The 17,765-nt window shown below is 50.5% G+C and overlaps 1 protein-coding gene across 1 annotated transcript in view; it reads right to left on the bottom strand.

Moving 5' to 3' along the window:
* The window catches only part of WNT10A (Wnt family member 10A), a 104,388-nt gene extending 96,888 nt beyond the window's left edge, over positions 1–7,500 (bottom strand). Inside the window, exon 1 of the mRNA XM_069227123.1 lies at positions 6,252–7,500. Within this exon, the coding sequence (XP_069083224.1) occupies positions 6,252–6,316 (65 nt within the window). The 5' untranslated portion in view covers positions 6,317–7,500. The remainder of the gene's footprint in view (positions 1–6,251) is intronic.
* Positions 7,501–17,765: the final 10,265 nt, after the last annotated feature.

Raw genomic sequence — 17,765 nt, 5'->3', positions numbered from 1 at the left:
TTTTGCCTCAGCCTGACTTGCCCCATTTTTTGGCACCCAAGCTCCATTTTCCCCTACGCCGGCGCTGCCTTGTGTAAGTCATTTTTTTTGACGCACACCAGGCAGCTCCGCCGGCTAACGTCATTCCATAAATAAGGCACCCGCATGCCGCTTTGGAATGGCGTTAGCCGGCGTTAAATTTTTTGACGCACAACTGCATTGGCGCAGTTGTGCGCCAAAAAGTATAAATACGGCCCGGAATGTGCTCAGGTGATTCATTTACTCATTTCGCTCATTTCGGTGGTTTTTGCTGCAGTGGATACTTAATAAGCAACGAGGCCCAACGTGTTGGGCGCTAGAACCCATGCCACAGCCTTACGGCGCTATACGTGCTGTTACATGATGCACCTGCGTAATGCATCACTGTGGAGCGAGGGATGGGCTGTTTTAGTAATTGTATAATAGGTTTATAAAGTAGGGCATTGTAAAATAGCATAAGTAAGGACAAAAGACAGACTAAGGTCTCGGTGGAGTTTCGTGCTTGTGTGATTCGTAGAAAGCACTTTGGCCAAGCATGCCACACCTGCTCCGATAAGAAACCACACGAGACACTGCAAAGATCTTACACCAACTTACACAAACCACTTCAAAGGTACACACTACACTCACACACACAACAATAGATGCAGAAGACGAACGCGCTCCCCTGCTCACACAAGGGTCTCCTGCTAGAGTCAGGGTTATGGAGCCCTAACAAAGGGTATGAATAGTATATAGGAGAGCGTCTGGTGTTATGCTGCGTATTGCATTCAAACATTACAGCCCCAGCTGGGGGTTAACTCAGTGCTCTGCCTGAAATGTAGGCCTCGGGCGCGGGACATGGTCTTCAGCTGAGACAAAGCGCTGCAAGGCCAGTAGAACCCGCGGGGAGGTTGTTTACAACCAGAACGAGAGCAGTGAGATGGTGGGGCCGATGGGACCTGCCAGCAATGCTCTAGTGCCGTGACGTAGCACGGATTGACTCTTGGGGGCGGGACAATCTGTCCATTTACCACCAGCCTGAAATGACATGCCCATCAACCGACTGGTACAAAATGCCGTTTGTTTACTGCGGAGATGTGCAATTGCCGTTTTGCAACGGTTGATGGTGCACATGTCCCTGCAAACGTGCCAAGTGCCAGTTCTGTGATCTGCTCCAGCTGTGAGGAAAGTGGAGAGGTGCGCTGGGGTACCGTCGTGGAAATCCCACTGGGCCAGTTTCAAAGGGTTTGTACGGTATCTGGTTGTAACGCGCTGAGCAGATGTGAAGGAAACAAACTCCCCTCGACCCCGGCTGCATCTTGACAATGGTCCCTGCCGCTTCCTCGCTTTGTTTTATATTGAACTGGCAGAGTGTATATTGCACTTCCGCCTGGATGCCTATAGTCCGAGGGGCCAAAGACCCATGTGCCACGGCTCGACCGACATGAGCCACCTGCGGCCGGTGGGCTGGTGTTACACACTGTGAGAGGGTTTATTGTACAGCTTTACTGAGACGTCAACGTGAAGGGCCAGTGACAGATGAGTTCTTCTGCCTCAATATCAGTGCTTAATTTGTCCTTGTTGTTTCCGGTGCGGGGCACCGGCACTTATTTTTTAGGGCCGGGGCTTATTCTTTTGCCTCAAGCATTTGCTACGAGCAAAAGACACATATGGGAAACACGGAGGAAGAGAAAAACGAAAAAGCGTCACAAAGGGAGGAAGCAGAAAGCTGCAAGAGAGAGCTGAATGGGCAGGGAGTGGCTGTAAATGGATTAAAGAGGCCCGAAATTGCTTCAGGATTAAGCTGTCTCAGTATTCTGTGTTCGCACATTTAATTGCAGCAGCCACATTTTTAAGAAGAGGGCTTTGGGCACCGGCACGTTTTTATTTACAAATTAAGCAGTGCCCAACACCGTGAAACAAGTTCTTATTGTAATAATAAATGTTACTTCCATCACAAATATCGGCCTCCTGTGATTTCTCGCGCGCTTGTCGCTAAGCCCGATGCAGCAGCAAACACTTGAGCTGACGATTGTTGAGCGGTCCCGGCGTCTCCCTAACCACACAAGTGATCCCCGGCGAACCTCTCTATGCTTCTTAAAGAAAGCCCAGCGGGTTCCGCTCTCCGTGTAACTTCTAGGCCGCCTACAGGTTGCACATAGCGGGCCTCGGCCTTTCATTCGGGGTAGGTATGAGGAATGCCGCTGATTATGGCGCTAATATGGTCCGCCTGTCGGAGAGAGACCTTCTTAAAATATCCTCTTCAGAACAGCTTGCAGAGGGTCCCCGAGAGCTCGTAATATGGGCTTGGCCTCAGTTGTAAGGTCACAGCCCGCAGAATAATGGTGTTACGGTGTCCCAGCGCGACCCCCGCCTCAGTGCATCCCATCACTGATGGAGAGGCCTCTGCTAATAAGGACATCTCCCCAGACCCCGAGCCAAGACTCCCCACCATCCCCGCGACCACCCTGGTAAGGGGACGTTCCCATTACGTGGCAACACTCCAGACCGCGTGAGAGTTCAGATGTTGGAACACACCATATAAAACATTTCTGATCCAAAAACCTATTGTGCCCCCGTGATCTCTGTAAAATGGTCGCCCCTTTATTATAATACAGTTCTAAGGACCAATTTCGATCCCCTCCCAATTAGTTCCGATAGATTTCCCCACCCAACAGAGCCTTTCTGTGAGCGCGGATGCACAGTGAGGCTTCCCAGCTGTGGGACACTCAGCCTTTGCCCCCGCCTCCACTCCGATCTTCTGGAGTTCAGGGGGACACTGAAGTATAGATAATTTATATCTGGTTTTCTTTTATTTCAGCGCCAAGATGCTCTACTGGAGAGCGATGCGCTATAGAGTACTTGACACAGCGCCCTGCAAATCTCTTTTAAATGGAATAACACTCAAAAAATTGTCTATTCGAATATGTCTACTAACAGGGGGAGTGGCCCCATACCACTGCTAATAAACACCCCCATTAAATCGACACTCCCCACCGTTTGACCCCCGAGGCGTAGATTCTGGGGGATGCGGGGGGTGGAGGGGAAGGGCGGAGGGGGGTTGTTACATCCCCTAATAAATGTATTTTCCGGAAAATATTTGAGTACATGTTTATTTAGTCGGGTATGGTGTCTGTTTGAATTCACCGGCATTTTTTTTTACACAGACAAAAACGCACAACAACTCTCCTCCTCTGTTGGAAAAATGTGGTTATTTTACAAAATGATGTGTTTTCTCCGGCCTCCCACTTGATGAGAACTGCTCTTCTAAAATCCATCAGGGTGGGGGAAGACACGGTTGAGTTTGCTCGGAGAAGGTGAGGCCCACACTGCTGTATATTGGAAGTAGGTTCCGGCCTACAGCGCCTCACAGCGCTGCGGGCCTTAGTACATGTTATCGGCCCGTCTGAAATGATGTACCGGCATTTTAAGTGCATTAACTTCGGAATCATGCAGTCTTAGCAATGACCCCGCCCCCCCGGCACCTGTCTCGCCTCCCTAGAACTGGCCACGCCCTCAGCATTTAGCTCCTCCTCCACAGCACTAACCCCGCCCTCCACCAGCCCCCCATCCTGCAACACGCACCTCTCAGATGTAGTGCACATCCCTGAAGTTTACTTCTGTGTCACTGGCAAAGAGGGGGGAAAAACATATGACCTTTGGGTGAATATATAACATAAAAGGAAGGAGAGACGGATGGAAAGAGAGCGCACACAAACTGGCCGAGCCAGGCTCTTAGCGCCGAGAAACCGCCAAATCTATTCTGTCAGGGCAGAGACGTCTTGTTAACATCCCAGGAAGGTGCGGGGTGTTGTAATTACACAGGGAGATACACACTCTGGTCTGCTGATGAAACTGCTAAGGGGGTGTATAAGCGAATATTTAACAGCCAGCCCTACATTAGGAAATTCATGCCAGAGGCACTAAACGAGACATCGGCTATCGCGAGCTTAATTACTAACTGCGAAGAAGAGAAACCTCGCTTTAAAATCCCGGCTTCCTCAGCTGGCCACACTGTGTGACCCTGGGGTCAAATCCTTATCTATAAACACTCTCTTGCAGAGCTTTAATCTCGGTTTCCGCTTGTGCCCGCACTGTTGTCACTCTGACCACATCGCCTGTGATCACTAAATGGGCGTCCGTGGCGGGAGAGGATCGCCCTAATCCCGGCTTTGCCTCTTAGCTGCGCTCTATGATCTTGGGCAATTCTCGCCACCCCCAGTGCGCTGGGATGTGTTCGCGCCTGTATTAAGCACCACTTAAGACACGTGCACCCTCATAGAAGCGAACCCTGTCCGCATTTCAACATTTATTAGTAGTTACATAGAGCGAGAATAAGGGAGCGCTATGCACTATTGGGGGCAATGGGGGGGGGGGGGGGGGGGGGAGCTAGTTCGCCAGGTTTCAATGTCCGCAAGCCACTAGGCCACATCTCCCCTCCCTTTTTGCAGTGTTGGTCGTTATACTTCGGGGTTTAGCTGAATAATTTGAGGCATGCAAGGGTTCCGAGAAGTTTTTTTTTGTTTTACCCACTCACTCCCCATGCATTCATTCATCCAGCCATCCATCCAGTGCAGTGAGTCATCACATGGCTGCGGTCCGGGCTGAGAGAGCTCCCTTCCAGGGAGGCCAGACCATGTACAGGGAGCTGCCCGAGTGTGTGCAAACCTCCTTGGGACAGACCCTGGTATGTATGACACTTCGGGCACCAGACGACACCCCACGATGCCAGCCTGACTCGCTTATCACCAGGGCACCGGAATTATGCGGCACGGGATGAACATATTAGGCGGTAGAGTTAACTAAATTTTGCTCCAAGGAAGACTATGCGGTGTATTGTGGTACACTTTGAAGCAGTATTGCTTCACTAACCTGCCATTTTTAGTATCATATGGGCAAAGGCTTAATTTCATTACTATCAGTTTAATGCCTGATTACAGCAATCAGTTACCTCTGTTGTAGCGTGTTAGTAACTCTGTTACGTTTGAGCTAGAAGCATCGTTTTGTTAAAATCTGCAAATGGTGCATAATATCATAGACTCCGCAGTAAATGCGGCAAATCCATAATAATTTTGCAGAAAACTCACAAGGCCACAGAACCGCATAATTCCTGTGGTTATGTGTGTAACACAGCACGGAGCAGCAGGTGACATACAGAAACCAATCCCATGTAGCGCAGAAGCGCATATAACATAACAATGCACAGCAGCACAATACACATAGCAACACACATGCGGCACAGCACAGCGTGACTTGGGAGAGAGTGGCATACAAACACCGCACTGTAACACAAGACACAACAAAGCACACCACAGCATGAGTAGAACGTGATGTGCACCGTAACATACAGCACAGCGCAACACAAGACATCACATAACACAGGGTACAATACAATAACCAAACATATCATAGCATGCAGTATAACATAGAACATACCAGAGCACAGCGTGATGTACACCATAACATACAGCACAGGACAAGACAATACACAGCACAGGGCACAATACTATAACAAAACATATCATACCATTTAGTATAACATAGAACATACCAGAGCACAACGTGGTATACACCAAAACACACAGCTCAGAGCAGCCTAGCACAATATATTATATGACAATACATCTTATCACTTCCAGTATAACTTAGCAAAGCGTGACTCGACACCCACTTAACTTGAGTATAGCGCTATATGAAGAAAAGCGCTACTGGTTAAGTTGCAGACTGGTGAACCATACATAAGCTTTGGAAAGAAAACGGAGAAGAACCCCTACTTAACCGAACCGTGAAGTCCAAGTCAAGCCACCCGATTGGCACGTCACCCCCTGGGAGTCGGATACATGTGCCTCAGTTCCCCTCTCTGCCAAGCGCTATACGTGGCTGAAGCCTTTAAAGTTTAGATTGTGTACACGATAAGACATTTTCATTCACTGAGAGCACAACACACCCACATGGCAAGTAGTACATCAGAGCAAAACGTTTCTTGGCTCACTGCGTAATGTAATGTAATTGTATTTATATACCGCTTACTGTGTGCCATGCCTAAGAACAACCGAGCGTGCTGGCACACTCTGCCCACTTCACCTGGGTGTACTGAGGTGGTAAATGCACACTTGGGTACCATACACTCTGCTCTATTAACATCTACTGTTGACTGCGCTTAGAAGCGGCGGAGCGCTATGTCAAGCGTTTTGTTATTATCACGCACATTAACATTCATCTTCGTCCCCCTCCTCGTGCCCAGCACTCACCTCCTCAGACAGAGCAGCAGGGCGCAGAGCAGCAGCACCCCCCTCGAAGGCAGGGGCTCCCCCATCCTCCTCCAGGCCCGGAGTCCGACAGCTGGCCCGGCTTCAGCCCACACACTTCCCGGGGTCCCCCCTTCTCCGAAGCGACCAAGTAACAACAACAAGACGTGATAAAGTGAGTTGTTTCACAAACCCCTCTTTCCCAGAAACGACCTCACACACAGCAAAAAAAAGTACATTTTCAGCTGTTGGCCTTCCAGGAAATCTCTACTGTGTCATCGTGAGATTCATGCGAGCCGGAGGGGGCTGCGAGGAACCCTCGGAACCCCACAAATTGCAGAGGCGATACCCACTTCTTTCAGGAAACAAAACAGTTTTACACGTGACATCAACAGCTGCCCTCCAAGTCTGGATCGATATCGCAGCCAGAGAGCTTGGAGATGAAGTGATTTGTCGAGGGTCACACTATGTCGGTGAAGTGGGCAGTCGTGATTAGGAGTCGGCAGTTGACAGTGCGACAGATGAAACGTCCTCCGCGTTGCTGCACTGTTAGGGCTTTGAGGCAGTCTCAGGCTCTAACAGAAGAACGGGTGTCTCCAGATGATAGCGCTTCGAGGCAGCCTTGGTCAGTACTCTGCGCCTTCCTGCTGTAATAGAGGAATGGGTCTCTCCAGATGATAGCGCTTCGAGGCAGCCTCAGCCAGGACTCTTCCCCTTCCTGCTCTAACAGAAGAACGGGTGTCTCCAGATAATAGCGCTTCGAGGCAGCACCCTTTCCCTTCTTGCTCTGACAGAAGAATAAGTGTCTCCAGATGATAGCGCTTCGAGGCAGCACCCTTCCCTTCTTGCTCTAACAGAAGAATGGGTGTCTCCAGGTGATAGCGCTTCGAGGCAGCCTCAGACAGCACCCTTCCTGCTCTAACAGAAGAACGGGTGTCTCCAGATCTGAGTGCACCAGGTGTGGCCGGGCTGTGGATGGCCGTGGAGCCCCTCTCCTGCTCCCCGTGCCTAGAAGGACCAGAGTCTGCAGTGCTCTCCGCCACTCCCTCGCGCCTTCTCTCCTGGGGGGTCGTGACTCCCGAGCCTACCTTCCCCGCTGGCGCACCGCAGCCTCTGATCAGACCCAGCTCCCACCTTCTGCTTTAAAGGCGCTGCGCAGGCAGTGAGTGCAGGGAGCTACCGCCCCTGCGCTCTCCTAATTACCCCACTCTCAGACACAACCAGCAGCCCTCCCTCCCTCCCCGCCACTCCCTCCTCCCCTTCCCAGCCAGGACAGAAAGACACACGAAGCAACTTCGGGAGAGAGACTAGAGGAGCAGCAGGTCTCGGCAGCCGCCCAGAGGCGGCCGGTCCCCAGTCGGCGCTATAAAGACCCTTGCGCCCTGTCCACTTCGTGAATGGCAGAAGTACATGTAATGAGCACGAGCCCGAGGAAGGGCCCTGCAATTACAGCGCCTCATAGTCAGTATACTACTTAGGTGTTTGCATGTGCTATGCGCGAACCAATGGATGGATGAATGCATAACCTTGTATAGCACATCTCCATGAGGTGAACTCCATTGCTTCCTGGCGCTTCTGCTTCAGAGGAGCAGGGTGTGGTTGTATTCAAGCATGAAGTGTCCCAGCCAGTGGCCTCTTGGCACTATAAAGGTGCCCGGGATCGCTGTGGTGTGGAAGGTTGGGGCACCAGGGCGAGTCCCTGGGGTGCTGAGCCCTGCGCCCCTGCTCCTTGGGCAGACACCCCACTCACCTGGGCTCAGCGCTGCGGGCGGGCGCAGCCGGGACAGGCCCAGGCACGAGGTGCTATCCGCCATCTCAGTCTACTCTCTCCACCCCACCCTCGGCCCAGGGAGAGGCAGCGGCGGAGGGGGTGCAGGGGCCCCGCTGCCCGGGAGGCGCTGTCCGAGCCAGGCAAGGGACCCTGGACGGTGGGCATCCGGGCAGCTCCGGGGCAGCGCCTCGGAGTAAAAATATGTTTATAGCGCACGAGTGTCTCGCGCACTCCTAGGAACTCCCAGGCGATTGGAGGAGAAATACTTCATCCCTCCAAGTATGAGATGGGCCAATCCCCTCTTGCCCCAAAACACACAAGATGTGCCCCCCACGGGCCGATAGTGACGGAGCGTTAGCGCTCTCGGCAGCTTGTAGCCTGCAAGGAGCTGGCACTGCCCTCGCTGCATGCACGGGTGGGGTTGGGAGTGCTTGAAGCTTTCATGCTGCCAATGACAGGAGTGCCAGCAGAGGAGCTAGTGATCAGAATGGGCACTGAGGGCGCAGCCACACCCGGCAGTGATAACAGGGAAATTACTACTCCGAGCTGGCGCGGGTAGCAGCGGGTATCACCAGACAGTGGTAGCTGTGGGGCCACTGGCCATACCTTATATTGCTTGCAGTGGGCATACCACTCACAGCCGACAGTGGTAATGGGTGCATGTCGCAAAGCTGGCAGTGGTAACAGTGGGTACATGCCGCAGAGCTGGCAGTGGTAACAGTGGGTACATGTCGCAAAGCTGGCAGTGGTAACAGTGGGTATAGTATGCAGAGCTGGCAGTGGTAACAGTGGGTACATGCCGCAGAGCTGGCAGTGGTAACAGTGGGTACATGTCGCAAAGCTGGCGGTGGTAACAGTGGGTATAGTATGCAGAGCTGGCAGTGGTAACAGTGGGTATACTATTCACAGCTGGCAGCGCTAGCAGTGGGTATACTACTCACAGCTGGCAGCGCTAGCAGTGGGTATACTACTCACAGCTGGCAGCGGTAGCACTGGGTATACTACTCATAGGTATAGTACTCACAGCTGGCAGTGGTAGCACTGGTTATACTACTCACAGATATACTTCTCACAGCCGTCAGTGGTAGCACTGGGCTGGCAGTGGTAACAGTGGGTAAACTACTCACAGCTGGCAGTGGTAAAAGTGGTCATATTACTGATAGCTGGCAGTGGCAGCAGTGGGTAAACTAACAGCCGGCAGTGGTAGTACTGGGTGTCTTACTCAGAGCCAGCAGTGGTAGCACTGGGTATACCACTCACAGCAGACAATGAAAGCACTGATTATACTACTCACACGTATAACTCTTAAAACTGACAGCGGTAGAACTGGGTATTCTACTCACATGTATACCACTCACAGCTGACAGCAGTAGCACTGAGTATAATACTCACATGTATACCACTCACAGCTGACAGCAGTAGCACTGAGTATAATACTCACATGTATACCACTCACAGCCAACAGCAGTAGCACTGGGTATACTGCTCACAGGTATACCACTCACAGTTGACAGCGGTAGCATGTGGTATACTATTCACAGGTATACCACTCACAGCAGGCAGTGGTAGCACTGGGTATAATACTCACAGGTATACCACTCACAGTCGACAGCGGTAGCACTGGGTATACTGCTCACAGGTATACCACTCACAGTCGACAGCGGTAGCATGTGGTATACTATTCACAGGTATACCACTCACAGCAGGCAGTGGTAGCACTGGGTATAATACTCACAGGTATACCACTCACAGTCGACAGCGGTAGCACTGGGTATACTGCTCACAGGTATACCACTCACAGTCGACAGCGGTAGCATGTGGTATACTATTCACAGGTATACCACTCACAGCAGGCAGTGGTAGCACTGGGTATAATACTCACAGGTATACCACTCACAGTCGACAGCAGTAGCACTGGGTATACTGCTCACAGGTATACCACTCACAGTCGACAGCGGTAGCATGTGGTATACTATTCACAGGTATACTACTCACAATTGACAGCAGTAGTACTGTGTATACTACTCACAGGTATACTACTCACAGCCAGAGGTGGTCACTGTACTGCTCACAGCTAGCAGTGCTAGCAGTGGATATAATACTCACTGCTGGTAGCAGTGAGTATTATACTCACAGCCGGAAGCAGTAGCACTCTGTAAACTACTCATAGGTATACTACTCAGAGCTGGCAGTGGTAGTACGGCGTATGCTACTCACAAATATGCTTCTCCTAGCCAGCATAGGTAGCACTGGGCATACTATGCAGAGCAGACAGTGGTAAAAGTGGGTATACTCCTCAGAGCTGGCAGTGGCAAAAGTCGGTACATTACTCATAGCCAGCAGTGGTAGCACTGGGTATACTACTCACAGCCAGCAGTGGTAGTACTGGGTGTCTTACTCACAGCCAGCAGTGGTAGCACTGGGTATACCACTCACAGCAGACAATGCAAGCACTCGTTATACTACTTACAGGCATGACTCTCAAAAATGGCAGCGCTAGAGCTGAGTATACTACTCATGTGTACCACTCACAGCCGACAGTGGTAGCCATGGTTAAACTACTCACAGGTATACTACTCACAGCTGGCAGTGGTAGCACTGGGTATACTACTCACAGCTATTCTACTCACAGCCAGCAGCAGCAGTGGGTACACTACTCACAGCCAGCAGCACTAGCAGTGGGTATACGTAGGAGGCTGGCCTGACTTATAGTGGGTACCAACTGGTACTTACACCTTGTGCCAGGTCCAGTTATCCCTTATTAGTAGATTAGTAGTGTTCTAGCAGCTTAGGCCGATAGAGGTAGCTATAACAGAGCAGCTTAGGCTGAACTAGGAGACATGCAAAGCTCCTACTATACCACTTATATCACTTAGCACTATATCATAAGAACACAATACTCAGAGTTACTAAAAATAAAGATACTTTCTTTTAGTGACAATATGCCAAAAGTATCTCAGAGGATATACTCCCTTAGGAGGTAAGTAAAATACATAAAATATACACACAGACCAAAATCAGGTAAGTGAAACACTTAGAAAAGTAGTGCAAACACTGTAGGACACAATAGAATGCAATAGGGCACAATAGGCCTGGGGCAACACAAACCATATACTCCAAAAGTGGAATGCGAACCACAAATGGACCCCAGACCTAGTGTAGTGTGTAGAGGGTCGCTGGGAGTGTAAGAAAACACTAAGGGTGTCCAAGATACCGCACCCCAAGAATCTGAAAAGTAGGAGTAAAGTTACCCTACTAACCCAGAAAGACAGTAAAGTCGAGACAGGGGATTCTGCAAGGACAACAACTGACTGCAAAGCACTGAAGATGGATTCCTGGACCTGTAAAGGAAGGAGACCAAGTCCAAGAGTCACGCAAGTGTCCAGGGGGGCAGGAGCCCACTAAACCCCGGATGAAGGTGCAAAAGGGCTGCCTCCGGGTGGAAGAAGCCAAAGATTCTGCAACAACGGAAGGTGTCAGGAACTTCTCCTTTGGTCAGAAGATGTCCATCGGCGTGCTGGAGGATGTAGAGTTGTTTCCATGCAGTAAGATCGCAGACAAGCATTGCTATCTGCAAGGGTCGCGGTTGAAGATAAAGGGTGCTGCTCGGGCCCAGGAAGGACCAGGAGGTCATCCCTTGGACGAGGAGACAGAGGGGGCACTCAGCAACAGAGAGAGCCCACGCAGAAGCAGGCAGCACCAGCAGAAGCACCTGAACAGGCACACAAGAAAGCTGAACATGACGGTCGTCTCAGCACAACAAAAGAAGGTCCCACGAAGCAGGTGGTCAACTCAGCGAGTTGAGCAATGCAGTACAGAGTGCTGGGGACCTGGGCTGTGCTGTGCACAAAGGAATCCTTGCAAAAGTGCACAGAAGCCCTAGCAGCTGAGGATCACACGGTGCACAGGATTACTGTCTGGCGTGGGGAGGCAAGGACTTACCTCCATCAACTTTGGGCAGGACCACTGGACTGTGGGGGTCACCTGGATCCAGCTCCTGTGTTCCAGAGACCACGCTCGACGAGATGAGAGGGGACCCAGAGGACTGGTGAGGCAGAAGTTTGGTGCCTGCGTTAGATTCCGTCGACCCACAGGAGATTTCTTCTTGGCTTCCAGTGCAGGGTGAAAGCAGACAGCCCTCAGAGCATGCACCACCAGGAAACAGTAGAGAACGCCAGCAGGATTAGGCGCTACAATGTTGCTGGTAGTCTTCTTGCTACTTTGTTGCGGTTTTGCAGGCATCCTGGAGCAGTCAGCGGTAGATCCTTGGCAGAAGTCAAAGAGGGAAGTGCAGAGGAACTCTGGTGAGCTCTTGCATTCGTTATCTGACGAGAAACCCACAGGAGAGACCCGAAATAGCCCACAGAGGAGGATTGGCTACAGAGAGAGGTAAGCACCCATAAGGAGGGGTCTCTGACGTCACCTGCTGGCACTGGCCACTCAGAGCTGTCCATTGTGCCCTCACACCTCTGCATCCAAGATGGCAGAGGTCTGGGACACACTGGAGGAGCTCTGGGCACCTCCCCTGGGGAGGTGCAGGGTAGGGGAGTGGTCACTCCCCTTTGTCCAGTTTCACGCCAGATCAGGGCTGGGGGGATCCCTGAACCGGTGTAGACTGGCTTATGCAAGGAGGGCACCTTCTGTGCCCTTCAAAGCATTTCCAGAGGCTGGGGGAGGCTACTCCTCCCTAGCCCTTCACACCTATTTCCAAAGGGAGAGGGTGTAACACCCTCTCTCAGAGGAAATTCTTTGTTCTGCCTTCCTGGGACTGGGCTGCCCAGGCCCCAGGGGGGCAGAAACCTGTCTGAGGGTTGGCAGCAGCGGTAGCTGCAGAGAGAACCCCGGAAAGTTAGTTTGGCATTACCCAGGCTCGTTGCTGGAGACCCGGGGATGCATGGAATTGTCCCCCCAATACCAGAATGGTATTGGGGTGACAATTCCATGATTCTAGACATGTTACATGGCCATGTTCGGTGTTACCATTGTGACGCTACATATACAGGGAGTGCAGAATTATTAGGCAAATTAGTATTTTGACCACATCATCCTCTTTATGCATGTTGTCTTACTCCAAGCTGTATAGGCTCGAAAGCCTACTACCAATTAAGCAGATTAGGTGATGTGCATCTCTGTAATGAGAAGGGGTGTGGTCTAATGACATCAACACCCTATGTCAGGTGTGCATAATTATTAGGCAACTTCCTTTCCTTTGGCAAAATGGGTCAAAAGAAGGACTTGACAGGCTCAGAAAAGTCAAAAATAGTGAGATATCTTGCAGAGGGATGCAGCACTCTTAAAATTGCAAAGCTTCTGAAGCGTGATCATCGAACAATCAAGCGTTTCATTCAAAATAGTCAACAGGGTCGCAAGAAGCGTGTGGAAAAACCAAGGCGCAAAATAACTGCCCATGAACTGAGAAAAGTCAAGCGTGCAGCTGCCACGATGCCACTTGCCACCAGTTTGGACATATTTCAGAGCTGCAACATCACTGGAGTGCCCAAAAGCACAAGGTGTGCAATACTCAGAGACATGGCCAAGGTAAGAAAGGCTGAAAGACGACCACCACTGAACAAGACACACAAGCTGAAACGTCAAGACTGGGCCAAGAAATATCTCAAGACTGATTTTTCTAAGGTTTTATGGACTGATGAAATGAGAGTGAGTCTTGATGGGCCAGATGGATAGGCCCGTGGCTGGATTGGTAAAGGGCAGAGAGCTCCAGTCCGACTCAGATGCCAGCAAGGTGGAGGTGGAGTACTGGTTTGGGCTGGTATCATCAAAGATGAGCTTGTGGGGCCTTTTCGGGTTGAGGATGGAGTCAAGCTCAACTCCCAGTCCTACTGCCAGTTCCTGGAAGACACCTTCTTCAAGCAGTGGTACAGGAAGAAGCCTGCATCCTTCAAGAAAAACATGATTTTCATGCAGGGCAATGCTCCATCACACGCGTCCAAGTACATCATCAAATGTGAGATTTACAAGGAGGGAAAACAGTACACCTCTCTGAACAGTGTCTGGGAGGCTGTGGTTGCTGGTGCACGCAATGTTGATGGTGAACAGATCAAAACACTGACAGAATCCATGGATGACAGGCTTTTGAGTGTCCTTGCAAAGAAAGGTGGCTATATTGGTCACTGATTTGTTTTTGTTTTGTTTTTGAATGTCAGAAATGTATATTTGTGAATGTTGAGATGTTATATTGGTTTCACTGGTAATAATAAATAATTGAAATGGGTATATATTTGTTTTTTGTTAAGTTGCCTAATAATTATGCACAGTAATAGTCACCTGCACACACAGATATCCCCCTAACATAGCTAAAACTAAAAACAAACTAAAAACTACTTCCAAAAATATTCAGCTTTGATATTAATGAGTTTTTTGGGTTCATTGAGAACATGGTTGTTGTTCAATAATAAAATTAATCCTCAAAAATACAACTTGCCTAATAATTCTGCACTCCCTGTAGGTATTGACCTATATGTAGTTCACGCGTGTAATGGTGTCCCCGCACTCACAAAGTCCGGGGAATTTGCCCTGAACAATGTGGGGGTACCTTGGCTAGTGCCAGGGTGCCCTCACACTAAGTAACTTTGCACCTAACCTTCACCAAGTGAGGGTTAGACATATAGGTGACTTATAAGTTACTTAAGTGCAGTGTAAAATGGCTGTGAAATAACGTGGACGTTATTTCACTCAGGCTGCAGTGGCAGTCCTGTGTAAGAATTGTCTGCGCTGCCTATGGGTGGCAAAAGAAATGCGGCAGCCCATAGGGATCTCCTAGAACCCCAATACCCTGGGTACCTAGGTACCATATCGTAGGGGATTATATGGGTGTACCAGTGTGCCAATCAGAATTGGTAAAATAAGTCACTAGCCTGCAGTGACAATTTTAAAAGCAGAGAGAGCATAACCACTGAGGTTCTGGATAGCAGAGCCTCAGTGATACAGTTAGGCACCACACAGGGAACACATACAGGGCACACTTTATGAGCACTGGGGTCCTGGCTAGCAGGATCCCAGTGACACAGGCAAAAATAAACATACTGTAGGAGGCTGGACTGGCTTGTAGTGAGTACCAAGGGGTACTTGCACCTTGCACCAGGCCCAGTTATCCCTTATTAGTGTATAGGGTGTCTAGCAGCTTAGGCTGATAGATAATGGTAGCTTAGCAAAGCAGCTCAGGCTGAACTAGGAGACGTGTGAAGCTACTACAGTACCACTTAGTGTCATATGCACAATATCATAAGAAAACACAATACACAGTTATACTAAAAATAAAGGGTACTTTATTTTTATGACAATATGCCAAAGTATCTTAGAGTGTACCCTCAGTGAGAGGATAGCAAATATACACAAGATATATATACACAATAGCAAAAATATGCAGTATAGTCTTAGAAAACAGTGCAAACAATGTATAGTTACAATAGGATGCAATGGGGAAACATAGGGATAGGGGCAACACAAACCATATACTCCAGAAGTGGAATGCGAACCACGAATGGACCCCAAACCTATGTGACCTTGTAGAGGGTCGCTGGGACTATTAGAAAATAGTGAGAGTTAGAAAAATAACCCTCCCCAAGACCCTGAAAAGTGAGTGCAAAGTGCACCAAAGTTCCCCTAAGGACAAAATAGTCGTGTTAGAGGGAAAATGCAAGGAAAACACAAATCAGCAATGCAACAACGATGGATTCCTGACTGAGGGTACCTGTGGAACAAGGGGACCAAGTCCAAAAGTCACAAGCGGCTCGGAGATGGGCAGATGCCCAAGAAATGCCAGCGGTTGGTGCAAAGAAGCTCTTACTAGGCTGAAGAACTGTGAATACTGCAGGAACGACAAGGGCTAGAGACTTCCCCTTTGGAGGATGGATCCCACACGCCTTGGAGAGTCGTGCAGAAGTGTTTTCCCGCCGGATGGACGCCAACAAGCCTTGCTACACGCAAATCGTGCGTTTGGCGTTTTTGGATGCTGCTGGGGCCCAGGAGGGACCAGAAGGTCGCAAATTGGACCTGCAGAGAGAGGGGACGTCGAGCAAGACAAAGAGCCCTCACTGAAGCAGGTAGCACCCGGAAAAGTGCCAGAAACAGGCACTACGAGGATGCGTGAAACGGTGCTCGCCGAAGTTGCACAAAGGAGTCCCACGTCGCCGGAGACCAACTTAGAAAGTCGTGCAATGTAGGTTAGAGTGCCGTGGACCCAGGCTTGGCTGTGCACACAGGATTTCCGCTGGGAGTGCACAGGGGCCGGAGAAGCTTGCAAAGTCGCGGTTCCCAGCAATGCAGCCCAGCGAGGTGAGGCAAGGACTTACCTCCACCAAACTTGGGCTGAAGAGTCACTGGACTGTGGGAGTCACTTGGACGGTGTCGCTGGATTCGAGGGACCTCGCTCGTCGTGCTGAGAGGAGACCCAAGGGACCGGAGATGCAGCTGTTTGGTGCCTGCGGTTGCAGGGGGAAGATTCCGTCGACCCACGGGAGATTTCTTCGGAGCTTCTGGTGCAGAGAGGAGGCAGACTACCCCCACAGCATGCACAAGCAGGAAAACAGTCGAGAAGGCGGCAGGATCAGCGTTACAGAGTTGCAGTAGTCGTCTTTGCTACTATGTTGCAGGTTTGCAGGCTTCCAGCGCGGTCAGCGGTCGATTCCTTATCAGAAGGTGAAGAGGGAGATGCAGAGGAACTCGGCTGAGCTCGTGCATTCGTTATCTGAAGTTTCCCCAGAGACAGAGACCCTAAATAGCCAGAAAAGAGGGTTTGGCTACCTAGGAGAGAGGAAAGGCTACTAACACCTGAAGGAGCCTATCACAAGGAGTCTCTGACGTCACCTGGTGGCACTGGCCACTCAGAGCAGTCCAGTGTGCCAGCAGCACCTCTGTTTCCAAGATGGCAGAGGTCTGGAGCACACTGGAGGAGCTCTGGACACCTCCCAGGGGAGGTGCAGGTCAGGGGAGTGGTCACTCCCCTTTCCTTTGTCCAGTTTCGCGCCAGAGCAGGGGCTAAGGGGTCCCTGAACCGGTGTAGACTGGCTTATGCAGAATTGGGCACATCTGTGCCCAACAAAGCATTTCCAGAGGCTGGGGGAGGCTACTCCTCCCCTGCCTTCACACCATTTTCCAAAGGGAGAGGGTGTCACACCCTCTCTCAGAGGAAGTTCTTTGTTCTGCCATCCTGGGCCAGGCCTGGCTGGACCCCAGGAGGGCAGCTGCCTGTCTGAGGGGTTGGCAGCAGCAGCAGCTGCAGAGAAACCCCAGGAAGGGCAGTCTGGCAGTACCAGGGTCTGTGCTACAGACCACTGGGATCATGGAATTGTACCAATAATGCCAGGATGGCATAGAGGGGGCAATTCCATGATCATAGACATGTTACATGGCCATATTCGGAGTTACCATGGTGAAGCTACATATAGGTAGTGACCTATATGTAGTGCACGCGTGTAATGGTGTCCCCGCACTCACAAAGTTCAGTGAATTGGCTCTGAACAATGTGGGGGCACCTTGGCTAGTGCCAGGGTGCCCTCACACTAAGTAACTTTGCACCTAACCTTTACCAGGTAAAGGTTAGACATATAGGTGACTTATAAGTTACTTAAGTGCAGTGTAAAATGGCTGTGAAATAACGTGGACGTTATTTCACTCAGGCTGCAGTGGCAGGCCTGTGTAAGAATTGTCAGAGCTCCCTATGGGTGGCAAAAGAAATGCTGCAGCCCATAGGGATCTCCTGGAACCCCAATACCCTTGGTACCTCA

Source organism: Pleurodeles waltl, chromosome 3_2 (assembly GCF_031143425.1).
Source record: "Pleurodeles waltl isolate 20211129_DDA chromosome 3_2, aPleWal1.hap1.20221129, whole genome shotgun sequence".
Taxonomy (NCBI): Eukaryota; Metazoa; Chordata; class Amphibia; order Caudata; family Salamandridae; genus Pleurodeles; species Pleurodeles waltl.
This window is presented reverse-complemented; position numbering and strand designations above follow the sequence as displayed.